Raw genomic sequence first — 15,812 nt, forward strand, 5'->3', positions numbered from 1 at the left:
TGTATACCAGGCGAAGTAGTTAACATCTGGCCAGCGCGGTACCCTGGTCAACTCGGCTATCGGCCCGCAAACAGGCTACCGTGCACGGTTGCATGTTGTGCGTCGACAGGGCCTTGTGACGCGGCGTAAACCAATAATGGGCCCCGCGCACGGAGCGTGACAATCCCACGCGGTTACGCTCTGAGCTCTCATCGTCCCGCTGGGGTGGTAGGGGGGGACCCAGTCGACACAATGCGTTACGGCTGCCCCCACCGCGTATAGTGGCCTCACAACTCAAACACGAGGTAGACAGAGCCTATTAGAGTTGTGTTGAACATTGCCTGCGGATCCATTCCTTTTGCTCTGCCCACTCCCAACACTGCTATTGACCCTCCCCCTCTCCCCTGAGGGGAGCCACACTCTTGGCCATTAACTGCGTGTCGCTCTCGCAGGACAGTGTCAGGCTGTCTGATTGGCTGCTTCGGCATTGAGGGTTTGGGGAGTGGAGAAGGAAATTGACGGCAAGGCGAGCTGAATGTGCTTGGGGCAGTCGATTATTGTTATTATTTTTTTAAATACAGTCGCTGAGCACAGGTTCCGAATTCTCACAACGCCGAGCGGCAAGCAGCAAACAGCATGATTGAAGCTGTAAAATAGAGTTAACACGTTTCTTGAATTGAGCGAGGTTCAAAGAGCGCTGGAGGGAAATCCGAAGTCGAGCAGCGCGAGCGAAAATTTAACCGTCACCTCGTACTTCCCTCTTTGCATCTCCACCGGCCACCCCTCCGTCCCAAACATCTCCTGAAAAAAAAATCTGCCGAGGTCTCCTAAACCTGACGCTTGTTTTCGTCGTGCGATTGGCGCGTGACCCTGCAGCGGGCGGCAGGGCGCAGGCCGGGGAGTTCTTGCGGCGGCTGTCCGAGGGCTCGGAGGGAGACGGAGCGCTGAAAGACGACAACGACGGCGGTGGTGGCGGCGTGGCGGTTACTGCGGCGGCGATGCCGGTGCCGGCGTCGCGGCACCGGCATCACGACGAGGACCGGAGGGACCGCGGCGAGAGCTTCGCCTCCTCTGGAGTCAACAGCATGGTGGGTCTCGCCCGCGTGCGCGCGGCGTCGCCGTCGCTCGTTTGCCCGGCTCCCGTGCCGAGCTGGCTCCAGAACGCCGATGAGTTCAGACGCGGGCGAAAGGCGGAGGAGGGGCAGACCGCACCGGCGGTGCCTTTTAATTTTTTAAGAGTCACGTTTTCGTTTTGTCTTCTGGATAAAGTGTCACCGTGTGAAATTCAACGACGTTTATTGGGTAATTGTGATGTGCCCACTCGCATCGCCATTGCATTTTATTTGAATTGTGACGGTAACTTGCAGCCCTCGGCGAAGGCCTCCCTCACGCGCCGCCTTCGGTCATGGGAGTCAACTCACCGCTTATCAACATCCTGGCCAGTGCCGTGAGGCCTGGGAGGGTAGACTCAGTGGAACAGTGCATCTTGATGCGCCGCACTCTGTTGCCCACAACGTAACCGTGCAATGACAAGCGGAAGGTGGATTCAAGAGGCACGGCTTCGAGCCTTGTGTTTATACATCACGTGCCACCTGCATGCCATCTTTCGCCTCCAAATACGTCTCACTTGGCAGACCAAAGAGGTGTAAATGATTAGGCAAATGCAAAAAAAACCTCAACGCGTTCGTCAATAACTTTGCGTGAAAAGGCTAAATATATAACAATGATGGTCCTTCATCAAATCACAATGCTTTGTGGGCAGTGGTCGTCTTCATAGTATATCAATGCGCTGTGAAGAAGTTCCATTGCCTGAAACGTCGCCTATTACATTTTTTTAATGCCGCAGTGTTATTGACAAATGTGGGGTTTATTTCTTGTTAATTGTGCTCGTGCATCGCTTGCAACGCAGCAGCAAGCACCGCTAGATAACTGAGTTACAGACGGTAGTCGTAGTCCAGCAGTTGGAGGTCTACTGGACATCTGTGAAAGCTACTGGACATCGGATTCCTCCAGTACAAATCAATATTCTGAATCTGATGCTCAAGTGCGAAATCCTGTGCCTGGGTTCGGGGAGCTGTGCTGCCACTTCTGCCCACCGGGTGGCGGTGGCGGCCTTCTAACCCCGTGGGCCCAGTCGCGTTGTGCATCACGCGCAGCTGGGAGCAACGTCGTTCCCTTTCTCTCTCCTCCCCCTCCACGCGTGGCCACGCTAAAAGCCTCTGCGCCGTCTTCGCCAGGCGTTTAAAAATATATATATATACTTTCTGGTTTCGTGACTGACGTGAACTTCTATTGCTCTACTTAAAATATGTTAAAAGAAAATATAACCTTTGATGATGTCCCCCTTTTTTTCATAGCAGCACGGCTGTGCACTCTGCGCAGGCAATTTATTGCCATTTAATTCACATCCCTGTCCATCAGCAGGATCAAGTGTTCCCTTCCCCCCATCGTCCCCCCCCACCCCTTCCTCCTCGCGGTCCAGCGGCCAGTCAGCCACTCGTGTCTTGTGGCCTGCGCGCCGTTTGCAGAATGCATCCCCAGTTAGTGCAGCTGAAAATAAGTAAAAAAAAAAGTGCGGCATTAAAATATATTTTTTTTCCGGAAAAAAGTGCGAAAACGTTTCCAGTTCGATTTCTACGACGCCTTGGACATTTTGCGTAGAATACGGAGTCGAGGGAGGGTTCCTCTTATCGGGTGTGAACGGTCTTTGTTCTTTACGTGGTGCCAGCGCTTCCAACGCTTCAGTGCGCGCGTCTTGCCGTCCACTCCCACCCTCTTATGTGTGTACAGGACATGCTGCACAGTCTGGGCTCTCTGGAGCTCGATGAGGATGACCTCATGCTTGACTCGGAGCACCTTGAACTATCGCTGAATGGGTTGAGCTTGCTCACAGGTGAGGGAGTGAGTGAGTTTGTGGGCGAGCGAGAGACACCAATTTAGCAGTGCACAATCCGCACCGAGTCTCAATACACTTTCTTTGTAGCAGGACCTGCACAGGATATTTAGAACATTTCTTATTTTTCATATTTTTTTTTTTATATATACGTGGGAGGAAACATTTTTACCCTGAGAAATCTGTATGTAAAGGTCGATAATCAGATTGCTCCATCCCCTTGTGCAGGCAACCTCATGTAGCACAGCAGATCCGTGTGCCACGCACAGAGTCCTTTTTCCGTGAGCCACCAACCCAACCTATGCAGTGTTGGATTGCAACCACGCATCACCATGTCTGAAAATGCCACTCCCATATTTTTCAACGTCACTCTCGAACACATCTTAGCCTACTCAAAAGGCCGTTGGGAAAAGTGCCCATTATGGAAGTTACCATTTGTCATTTGTTTAACAAGGTGAGAACGCAGAGACCAGGATAGAGTCTTACTTGCAAGAGTGACCTGGGGAATTAGTCTGCCAGTAGGCGGGGGGCAATAAATCGCTGCTATGTGAGATCCCAATCAATTAATTTGCGTCGTAATTTTCTTCAATTTGGCAAATGTGGACGCTGACCCCTGGCACGCAATGCATCATGGGATCATGAACTTCCACAGTGAAACAGGTGACGAGTAGTAATATGGACATTCCACCCGTAGTAATATGGTGATTAGATCCCTAGTAATATGGTCTTTACACTCATAGTAAGATGGTCATTAAACCGGTAGTAATAAGCAGGGTGGCCGCTGGATTCGAAGTGTGAACTTCTCCACCAAGCGGCGAACGCGCTACTGCTCGGCCCTGTCACTTGATGTACGTATGTACGTTGAACTTTTTTCGCAACCGTACTTAGCCAACCGTGCTAATCAGAGGTGCGGGGGAAGGACAACAGCGACTGGAAGAAGGAAGCACGATGCACCGTAGTTGATGTGCTCCTCACAGGAACCACGAGTTTGGCGCCCTTTCAGCCCACACAGTGCTGTTCTACGCACCGCCTCCCTTATTCTCTTCACCCCGAATGGCAAAAGTGCTGCCGTTGAACGCTTAAATAAGTTCCCACATTAAGAGTTAAGAACGGTTAAATCGAATGTGACTGCAAATTTAAGGCGGGCTTTTTTTTTTGACGTGCAGAGGTGATTGAATTAAGACCCGTAAAATTCACTGCGCGTATGAAATCTCCAGAACATAGGACCTGGACTGCTCCTACATCGCTTGTCAGCCCTGGGGCTCAATCTCAGGATCACAGGGAATCCCGTCTCGGTGTTCCTGTCGTGGCGTACTCTCTCTCCTCCTCCTCCTCCCAACACTGCATTCTCAGAGCACCGTGTTAATTTGAGTAATGGGTCCCTTTTTACCCCTCGCGCCACGGTACAAGCTAGCGATGTCCTTGCTATTTTTCTCCTCCTCCCCGTGTTCAAAGATAGCCTACACACAAACACGCCCCCCCCCCCACCCTCCCTACTTGCACCCCAATTCCATCGTTATCTGTCCACCGAATTGGAGACGGCAGGTTGGGACTGATGGATTGTCAGCCTTCGTCCGAATCGGACCGTTTTGTCAATACCTATTTTAATTGTGGAGAATGCTCGTGGGGATTTGTTTTCAATTAGTGACCAATGGGCTTAATTGATGCACGGGGAACGGGGTGTTTGGCAGGCGAGTTGGGTCATGAGCAGGGGGCGTATCCCGGCCATTGATTCGCCTCTGCCGATGATATTTGCATGAATCCAATAATGCAGGCCCTCTGTTTCAGCTACTTTGGTTTAGGGCACAGCAGCATAATTGGAGAAAATTGCCAACAAGCGTATTGGATTTCCAGCCACTTTGAAAATGGAATGAAAAGTCCCCAAAAGGTTGATAATTTCGGATCGCTATTAGATGGGGAGGCATAGTATTTTATTTTTTGTTCTCTCGGGCTCTCAGGGTTTGGCAGGTGCTCTGCTCGTTTACAGAATCGGAGATAATTTAAGAAGCCCCACAAAGCACGTGCATATGAATTTATCCCCCACCGTGGCCACTTAATTTCGTGTGGTCCAAATTTGTTTGCCAATGGAGATGCTTCTAGTAACTGCGTCATGAAAAATCAAGTCCACAAAATTGCTGTCATACTTGCATTGTGTTAGTGCATTCTCAGGGTAACAGATGGATGAAAGAGTTAATTCAAATGGAAGGTTAATTCATCAATGATATTGATTTACAGAATTCAATCCTTTGATTAATTGAATTGATTTACCGTCCCAAATCCCATGAAGGAATGCTGCTACGAACTTCCCTGTCAGATCGGCGTTGGGGCAGATTAACACTGATTTGTTTTACAACAAGAAGGTCAACAGATTGCTGCGTGGTGGCCCCGCGTGGTGGGGCACGTGGCCCAGTCTTCTCCCTGGCGGTTCCTCTCTGCACTCACCACCGTGCCACCATGCTCATTTGAAGAGCTTTTCACGGCTAATAACTCGCAATTTTTATTTTATTTTACCGGGTAAGGCCTACTACTGAGCTTATGTCGCTCTTTTTTCAGAAGCAAACCTGGCCACAAATGATAACTCAAAAAGAGTGGCTTATGTGGAAATTTATAGCAGCGAAATACTCTTAAATGTGTTCTGTTGATTATGAATGTGGAGGGAAAAACCGGAGCACCCGGAGAAAAATCCACGCGACCACGGAGAGAGAAAATTCAAATATACAGCAGGCGTAAGGGTTGGAATTGAACCCACTACCTCCTCCACGGTGGAGAGGAAGAATGGGCCATTGCCTGAAATGTCGCCTATTATTTACATATTTTTCTGTTCATGCCGCACAGTTGTGTTTTGGAATAGGAGAGATAGGCAGCAGGCGTTGCTGTGTTTCAGGCCCAAGCTTATTTCACAGGACTCTTCATCCCAAGAGCGAAGAGACAACATTTATTTTTGGAACAGGTGGAAGATTTTTCCCACCTTTTTCCTCTTTTGTTTCGAGCAGCGGCAGTGGTAGCAGCAGCTATGGAGCTGGCAGATACCCCACAGTGATGTTTCCTCGGGTCCTACAGCAAATGATTAGGCTGGCACTCGCTCTTAATTATTTTTCTATAATTGTCCATAGTCTCTTTATTAATAGCGACGGTTAAGAAAATTAAATATCCCCTCAGGTGAAATGGTTATATCAAACGGAGCTCGGCTGATGGGCCCAGGGATGCCTCTTAGTCATGTGACAATAAATCACAATTAAATTTACATAAAACTATTATCCTCGTTCTATTTAATGTTATCTGGATGAAGACTCAGGGTGTGAAATTAACAAAGGTTTTGAATGTAATTGCGTTGTTCCGATTCGCATTGCAAGGGATTAATTTGAATAATTAATAACAATCATTTACTTGTCTCAATCCACTTCTGGATGAGAGCCTACCCATACCATTGAGGCCATCAGACTAAAATGAAGGCACTACCATCGCTGAGTAAACATTTCAAAAATACCTCCTCTTAGCTTGAACCAAGAGGCTGGTTTCACTTCTTGGATGGTGTCCATAGTTATCCCGTCTAGGATAACTGTATATTTCGCGGTGCCAGTGGTGACTTCAAGGTGGACATCTGGAACACCCTCTGCCTTATCCTTGTTTTGAAGACCCTGAATAATTCCTCAAATGGTATTAGATGTGATGAGCCAATGGGCTACACCTGTCTGTTTAGCAATGGACAGCATGATAAACCGTCATTACATTTCTTCTTTGGTTCTTTTCGGTTAAGTCACGTCTAAAAATAAAATAATAAATCAAAATAAAACAACACATTACGACGTTTCAATTGCAACACAAGCAATCATCATCAGGCATAAAAGAAAATAGCAACAAAAATCTAACTAGAAAACTATAGACTGACATACAAGCAGACAGACATCACAACGGCACACATAGAGAGGAGTATACAGGCACACGAAAATTAAATAACCTAGTAAAATATTGAAATGTGATGTAATACAACACAGAGAGTCGGTTAACACACAATTAACGCATGGCCTGGTTGACTACGTGTTTCAAAATTTGCTAAGTTAGAATTTTAAGTGTGAGCAACAAATATCTAACTAGAAAACTATAGACAGACATACAAGCAGACAGACATCACAACGGCACACAGAGAGAGGACACAAATCGGCTGTGTGAGCAACAAACATCTAACTAGAAAACTATAGACAGACATACATGCAGACAGACATCACAACGGCACACAGAGAGAGGACACAAATCGGCACAAAGAGATGGTCGTTTCTGTGACGGTCCCTTAAATATAGAGAGGAGGGGGAGGGGACGGGGGGAGGGAGAGGGCGGGGAGATCAATGAGTTCACGCCAACGTACTACCATTGTAAGTGAGATGATAGACGCGGCACGGGAGGCAAACCTGAAAATTAGGACAAACGCGGCACGGGAGGCAAGCCTGAAAATTAGGAGACAAGCACACGAAAATTAAATAACCTAGTAAATTATCGAAATGTGATGTAATACAACACAGAGAGTCGGTTAACACACAATTAACGCATAGCCTGGTTTATTACGTGTTTCAAAATTTGCTAAGTTAGAATTTTAAGTGTGAAATTTCAAGGAGAGGACACAGGCAGAAAGCCAGAAAGAAAAAAGGATAAGTTTAAAACTTCCCCGTAGAAGTGGTTCAATCTTAATTTGGGAGCTTTCGTGACTGCAGGAATTATTCTTTGGTTCTTTTCGGTTAAGTCACGTCTAAAAATAAAATAATAAATCAAAATAAAACAACACATTACGACGTTTCGATTGCAACACAAGCAATCATCATCAGGCATAAAAGAAAATAGCAACAAAAATCTAACTAGAAAACTATAGACCGACATACAAGCAGACAGACATCACAACGGCACACATAGAGAGGAGTATACAGGCACACGAAAATTAAATAACCTAGTAAAATATTGAAATGTGATGTAATACAACACAGAGAGTCGGTTAACACACAATTAACGCATGGCCTGGTTGACTACGTGTTTCAAAATTTGCTAAGTTAGAATTTTAAGTGTGAGCAACAAATATCTAACTAGAAAACTATAGACAGACATACAAGCAGACAGACATCACAACGGCACACAGAGAGAGGACACAAATCGGCTGTGTGAGCAACAAACATCTAACTAGAAAACTATAGACAGACATGCAAGCAGACAGACATCACAACGGCACACAGAGAGAGGACACAAATCGGCACAAAGAGATGGTCGTTTCTGTGACGATCCCTTAAATATAGAGAGGAGGGGGAGGGGACGGGGGGAGGGAGATGGCGGGGAGATCAATGAGTTCACGCCAACGTACTACCATTGTAAGACTCTCTGTGTTGTATTACATCACATTTCGATAATTTACTAGGTTATTTAATTTTCGTGTGCTTGTCTCCTAATTTTCAGGCTTGCCTCCCGTGCCGCGTTTGTCCTAATTTTCAGGTTTGCCTCCCGTGCCGCGTCTATCATCTCACTTACAATGGTAGTACGTTGGCGTGAACTCATTGATCTCCCCGCCCTCTCCCTCCCCCCCGTCCCCTCCCCCTCCTCTCTATATATAAGGGACCGTCACAGAAACGACCATCTCTTTGTGCCGATTTGTGTCCTTTCTCTGTGTGCCGTTGTGATGTCTGTCTGCTTGTATGTCTGTCTATAGTTTTCTAGTTAGATGTTTGTTGCTCACACAGCCGATTTGTGTCCTCTCTCTGTGTGCCGTTGTGATGTCTGTCTGCTTGTATGTCTGTCTATAGTTTTCTAGTTAGATATTTGTTGCTCACACTTAAAATTCTAACTTAGCAAATTTTGAAACACGTAGTCAACCAGGCCATGCGTTAATTGTGTGTTAACCGACTCTCTGTGTTGTATTACATCACATTTCAATATTTTACTAGGTTATTTAATTTTCGTGTGCCTGTATACTCCTCTCTATGTGTGCCGTTGTGATGTCTGTCTGCTTGTATGTCAGTCTATAGTTTTCTAGTTAGATTTTTGTTGCTATTTTCTTTTATGCCTGATGATGATTGCTTGTGTTGCAATCGAAACGTCGTAATGTGTTGTTTTATTTTGATTTATTATTTTATTTTTAGACGTGACTTAACCGAAAAGAACCAAAGAATAATTCCTGCAGTCACGAAAGCTCCCAAATTAAGATCGTCATTACATTTGTTTTTTTTACATTTGATTGAGCTGAAGTAAAATAAAAATTATCGGTTCAAAGCTGTCTTGCGACAAACTAAACTAACTGCGATTTTTATTTTACCAGGTGAAGCTCACCGAGTCATATAGCTCTCTTGCAAAAGTGACCTGGCCACATATGATAGCTCAACGAAGTGGCTTATCGCATGGAAATGCATAGGCAGCCAAATACTTCTGAACGCATGATGTCGATTCCAAATGTCGAGGGAAAAACCGGAGTACCCGGAGAAAAATCTACGCAACCATGGGGAGAGAGACACCGCAAACTCCAAATACATAGGCATCAGAGATGTTTCCTATCTCGGCCGAGTTAGTTAACATCTCGCCACCGTGGCGCTCAATATCTTGCAGAGTGCGTGGGGGAAAGTGCGCCCCCTTAGAGGATAAAGCGGCCACCTGTAGGATTTTTTCGGGAGGAAGTCCTCCCCCCAAATGCCATTCTTCTCCGACACGTGGGGCCGCCGCGTTGCTCTGTGAGCTTTCCCGTTGAATTCGTCACCTCACGATGCAGGCACCAGTAGCTCGCGCGGAATGAATTGGGGGGAAAAAAACAAACGTCGTCGTACGCAACGGACGCTGGGTGTTATTAAACAGTGAAGAATTGTTCCCGGTTAGATCTTGCAAAATCACGTGAATTGTAATTTTTCCATTATGCCTCATGCTCGCCGTGGCTGTGCCATTGTTTCCAGGTGGCATTGAGCCGCTGCAAAGCCCTGGGGACATGCGGCAACTGAATCTCCAGCGCTGGACAGAGAACGCACAAAGGTTTCCGACTTAATTACAGCGAATTACCATCTGTAATATTTTTTTGCTCAATCCTTTCATATGCATATATTAATATGCCACTTAATATTCTCGCTTATGACAATGAAGAAGCCTGTGGAAATGTTTTCCATATTTGCCTAATTTAAATTAACACGCTCATTCATCACGTTGATCACTGTAGACATGCCTGTATTGATGGGATATTGTATTGCGTGTGTGCGTGCATGTGTGAATGCGCGTGTGCGTCTGTCTTTTATGTGAGAGTGGTCGCGCAGTGGCTAGTGCGTTGTGCTTTGAACCTCGCGACCCGAGTTCAGTTTCCGCTCGTAACCAATAATAGTGGTGAATATTTGAACCGGTCCTGGGCCTCCCCTAGTTCGACTCATCCTTAAAAGCGTACCTGGTGCGGTGTGTAAACATCAGCAATGGGGAGACAAAGGTGGCTGGGCATTGTGCTGGCCAACTCACCCTCTTGGGCACAGTGCTGCCCTCAATATGTGCTCGCTAACAGCACTTGCCCTAACAATCTGTTAAAGGCTAAACGGGGGATCTTTATCTTTGTGTCTGTATGTATGTGGGGCGCGATAACGCAGCGGTTGCGCTCTGCGCTATCAACCCGTCAACCGGAGTTTGATTACCAGCCACGGTTAACATCAGTGGCTAGTGATATCTGAACCTTTTCCTAGGCTCTCCCCCTCGGTCAACTCAACATTAAACTCAACCTGGTGTGGTTCGTAAACATTGGCACTGGGGGAGACAAAGCCAGCCAGGCGTGGCGGTCGCCACATCACCCGCTTTATGTGCTGCGCCAGCCTGAGAAGGTGCTCACTAACAGCACTCTGGCAGCTGGCAGAAGCTTCGTAGAAGATCTTTATCTTTCTGGAGACTGAAAACAAACCTCGGCCATATTTCATTCACTTGGTTGCGACCGATGCATTTGACTGATGAGATAAAAGAGCCACTGCTGCCATGCGAGCGAGTGAGCAAAGGCATCGGCTTGCACGCCGGATGAGAGGTCGGCGCTGGCGGGGATGCGAGCGCCCACGGCCTTCGAAGAGCTGTGCGGTGCCCTCCTCGTTCCTTTTAATACCTCCTCCCTCCTCCCGTCGTAACCGTTCCACGCAGGGGCCGCACCCGGACGCGCTCTGAGTGCTCGCAGCCGGAGAGAGCGGAGCAGCCGGACCCCGCAGGGCCTCCGCATCAGCGTACGAGTTCGGCCCACGCAAGCCACCCCGCCTCCCTCCTTCCATCGCCGTCGCCGGTCCCCTCAAAAGACCGCGGGAACGGCGCTCCCCCGCCGAGCTCCCCCAGCGTGCGCCACCACGGCTGCTCCCTGCCCCCCCTTGGAGGGAGCCCCCCGTCGCGAGCGGCTAGCCGTCACCCCCGCTCCCCCCTCGAGCTGCCCTGGTCGTCGGAGGAGGGCCTCTGCAGCCCCGAGCAGCGCGGCACCACCTACAGGCACATAATGACCGAATGCACGGCGCTCAAGACGATGCTGTTCCGCTTGCGGAGAGTGCTACATGAGGTGATGTTTGTTTCGCTGGTGCTGCCGTGTTGGCGTTGCGTTAAACCCATAGCACCTGGGTCTGTCCCGCGACCACCCACACCGCTACAACCCAGACGGCTTGAGGAGGCCTTCAACTAGCAGTTTATTGACCAAGGGTAGCAAATTATTATGATTATGATATATAAAGAACAGTACGGTGCGAAAGAAGTTCAACATGCATACACCTGCCCAGCGAGCCTTCGACACTTCACCTGGCCCCAAAGTACACTTAAGCTGGCATGGACGTCACGCTTAGTGACGTCCATGCAGAACACATTGCTACCACGATCGTTCATCCAATATTGCTTTTTTTTAAGAAAAAAATGTGACTTGATTATATTTTTCTCCATAAGTAGTTCACACATCCCCTAATATATGCCCAGACATCTCTGTGGAACATTGTGTGAAACCCGGTCAAGGTTGGATATCTTTTTTTTTTACAATTTAATACTGATGCTGCGGTTTATTTTTCAGTTGGCGTTTTGTTCTTCCGCAGCGGAGAGATATGTCTTATTATTTATATATCTCTACTGATCTCGGTTGGCCTCTCCACACAGCTTGACATCTTATTCTGCTCTGACCGTCGTCTCATGTAACACGGGGGGTGGGGGATGGATGGAGGCGGCCCAGAGATGAAGGTGAAACGATCTTTGCCGGGCAGGCCCCGGCTGCGTGCTGGCCGCTGAGCGGTATTGTCATGCCATGTGCGTGCACGCGCAAGCCAGAAATTGGCCATCGCAAAGCACCCACTGTGCTCTGAGCAGAACATTCGCGGCATTGCAGGCATTTCTTCAGAAAAAAAAAATATATTTTTGTTATTTACTTGCGCTTGTTTACCCAGGAAAGCCTCACTCATTTTAGGAAGTTACTGCCGAGTGTTTGCCGTAGGCTGGCGGTGAGGATGAGGATGCCGCTGTGTGCCAATCCCAGTTGAGTAAATTTGCAGGTAATATTTGAGCATTGGGATATTTGCCCAATTCCACTTACAACGTGTGAATTTTTTTTTAGCTATGGGAGGCAACTGAGAGTCTCGTTCGTTGGGAACCCATGCAGAATAGGGGGAGAACATACAAAGTCCACACAGAGTGGGGAACCGAACCCAGTCCCTCCTTGCTGTGAGACGCAAGCATTACCACTGCACCACCAACCATTCCCAGTCCATCAATGGATGAAGGCCTCCCATGCCACAGGTGTTTTTTTTTAATAATCGAAATATTATCCCGCTGATAATTGTCGGTTGGTTAAGTGACAGGAGGCCAGGACCAAACTCGATACACAGTCACGTTTACTTTTTATTTCAATGCTCCGCACTGTCCATCACCCACACAGCTTGGTGAAGAACTCATCCAGTGGTGGGTCGACATAAGGCAGTTGTGAATTATCACTGTTGCTTACTTTACACGTGCGCGTAAACTTACAAGGTCACTCGCCCCGCTTGGGCTCTTGAAATAAAAACAAAGCAATCGGGGGAGACGCCGCATCTGCCGGGCAACAACCAAGCTGGATGTGCTCCGTGTACCCCCGATTAGCATTGTTGGCTACATACGGTGCGAAAGAAGTTCAACATACATACATGCTTGGCGATCGACAGCCAGAGCCAACGCATCGTCCGCGTGCACGTTCACCCGTTTGAACGCGGTGCTCAATGGGGGTCCTGAATCGATGACTCGCTTCCGCCCGTCACCCTTCCCCAGGACTCGGACGTGAGCCCCTCGCCTGCCACTCCGCCGCCGGCGTTCCCCGGCGGGAAGGAGGAGGCCGACTGCATTGATCAGGTAGGGTTGACGTTTCACACACTGGGAGCAGTGGGGGGGCGGTGCTGGTGATGTGGCAGGGTGTTGGTGGGGGATGCTATATACATGCACCTCGCTGATGAGATGGGTGGATGGGAGACGTAGATTCCCGTGTGCTGCGCTGTAGCTGCGCTGTAGCTGTGCGGTAACGGATAAGAGAGGGGGGTGAATGCGGCGTTATTGATGTAAAATGACACGTGTACAGTGGGCTCTAATTTAACATCGGTGACACAATGTCGTCCCGTCATTGCACTTGAAGTCGCCGCCGTCGCTGCTCTCTCCCGGTATCGCACACGCGCGATCGTTTGTCTTGCGTGGCGTTAACTTCGTTCAGTGGGCGGGGGAGGGCTGCAATTATTGCCGTTTACTTTTTGCATTCTCTGGTTGTTTCCGTGAGCTCTTTGTTGCCTGTGGAGTTCCCGTAAGAATCGTCCCCATGCGCGCTCCTCTTGCTTTCTTGTTTAGTTTTGTCTCCTCATCTTACTGAGAAGCGCGAGCAAGCAGAGAATTAAAACCCCAGAGCACCGAGCGTTACGGCCTTCAATACGTGGTACACCCTAGTACAGGGCCACCCGTTCAGAGGCACCCCCAATAAAATGATCGGGAGATATTATTTCGAAGCCACCACATATCTCCCACCGATAATAATGCAATTTGTAACGCGCGCAAATTTGCGTTTTGTTCTTTGAAAGCGAGGTTGTGGAGGTGAATTTTTAAGTGTCTCTTGAAGGAGACGATGGAGGTGATGCTGCGAATGTGCAGAGGGGCGGCGGTTCCAGACTGTTGGGGCAGCCACCGAGAAGCGGTGTAGCCGTGACCGTTCTGGAGCTTGGTATCGATGCAATGTATTAAGCCATTGAAGCACTCTGTTCTATCATGTATGGAGCCATCGCTTTCGCATTATTCAATCGCCTGAGGTAGGCAAGAAGGGATCATTAGATCAAAAGTCAGTTGGGGTATCTCGGAATGGATCGCCCTGCAGAATACGCAAACAAATATTACCTTTTACGCGCGTTTGCTGCGCTGTAACATTTTGCGTCTGAATACGTGTTTTTTTTATCCTTTTGATAAAAAAAAAACATGAAGGCACCTCAATCTGTCCGATAATGCATTAAAACGCCGGCCGTCACACATGTTTTAGTGGCTTCATTTCACGAGCAGGGAACTGACAGTGATTTCCATTTTTAAAATTAATTCTCGCTACCAAAAAAAAACGAGACGGGAGCTTGGCATGATGCAGTATTTAACAGACGGAGAGCTTTCCCTCCCGGACAAATTATTTCCGTGCAGCGAGAGGGGACTGCGGGACTCTGACATTGGGGCGTCGAGAATGGATGTGCATTTGCGAGATGACGTCATGCTTCACTCGGGCTGTGCGGAGAGGAGGATCGTGAAGAATCCTTAATGGACAATGCATTTTGACATTTCCAATTGGTCACAGTGCTTGGGAATTGAAAAGAGCACCGCATCTTTTCGTCTCTATCTGGGCCCTCGAATGCTGAATGCGCGCGTCTTGAGTTGCCATTAAATCCCAGCGAACGCCACGTGTGCCCATTAGGGCTCCTATTAATGTTTCACATTTGACTGCGCTCTTTTTCGCTCGACTCATTTACAACCATTATGCCGTAATTTCATGAAAATATTATTACGAAGGCTGTGTGTGACTGATTAAATCAATATTGCATCTCCATTTGTGGGCGGAAAGAGAAAAAGGCCGCCCGCCACGGTTATGTAATTCAGTAACTCTGTTAAGCATATTCGACTTAATATTGTGCAGATTTTAAATTTATTTGTTTATTTTAAATTTTCAATAGAGCATAGATTATGTAACCTCTGGCGGGCGAGACGATATTTAAATCTTTAGGTTTCACCAATTTTTCTTGGCAGCAAAAAATTATTTGTGGGTATATTCATTGTACTCGGTGCTGGCGGGAAAATGAAAACACGAGGGGGCGGCATCAGCTGCTTGCTGAGCGGAGCTGCCGTGCGAGCAGAGTGCGCAAGCGAGGCGCCAGCCCTTCCGCCCCCCCCCCCCTCCCACCAACGCCCGTTCTTCCTGACGACCGGTGGCGCTGCGAGGGGAAGATCAGCAAAGCCGTTAACCCTGGGGTGTGTCTCTCAAAACCGATCTCCGTCCACCTTCCGGTGACTGTCATTCTCCGTGATATAGAGACGTTACAGCAATTTTTACCAACGGCATTGTGCGCACGCGTAGTGACCCTTTTGTCAGTCGTCCGCTGGTTGAAGACCTCGCCATGCTGTTGGTTACGGGGGTTATCTTGACCATGCTTCACTTACGTAGCATTCTATTAAATATATATTATATTAAATATATAATGTCATGATGCGACCCCATGCAGTTATATTCAGCGTCAATATAGTGTGACAAAACTTGCTTGTGTGCAAAGGAGCAACATCTTTAATGGGTAATTTGTACAACGTTAGTTTCATGATACAGTACTGTAATAGCCATTATTAAGTGAAAGAAAGTAAATCGTTCTCATGCAAGTGACTTTAATTCAACCACTCCAATTTAATCGGGTTAATATACTGAAAACGTGACGAACAATAAGCCACCTTGAGGAGATAGATTATTGTTGGAAACACGTTGATC

The 15,812-nt window shown here is 47.9% G+C and overlaps 1 protein-coding gene across 5 annotated transcripts in view; it reads left to right on the forward strand.

Annotated features, from left to right (window-relative positions):
- Window positions 1-15,812, forward strand: part of LOC144934244 (uncharacterized) — a 56,145-nt gene that overhangs the window by 25,835 nt on the left and 14,498 nt on the right. For all 5 annotated transcript variants that reach the window (XM_078859881.1, XM_078859883.1, XM_078859882.1 and 2 more), the window contains 5 exons: window positions 856-1,067; window positions 2,770-2,872; window positions 9,784-9,859; window positions 10,985-11,384; window positions 13,100-13,180. In XM_078859881.1, coding sequence (XP_078716007.1) covers window positions 856-1,067; window positions 2,770-2,872; window positions 9,784-9,859; window positions 10,985-11,384; window positions 13,100-13,180 — 872 coding nt within the window. The remainder of the gene's footprint in view (window positions 1-855; window positions 1,068-2,769; window positions 2,873-9,783; window positions 9,860-10,984; window positions 11,385-13,099; window positions 13,181-15,812) is intronic.

This window comes from Lampetra fluviatilis, chromosome 9 (genome assembly GCF_964198595.1).
Source record: "Lampetra fluviatilis chromosome 9, kcLamFluv1.1, whole genome shotgun sequence".
NCBI classification, from domain to species: Eukaryota; Metazoa; Chordata; class Hyperoartia; order Petromyzontiformes; family Petromyzontidae; genus Lampetra; species Lampetra fluviatilis.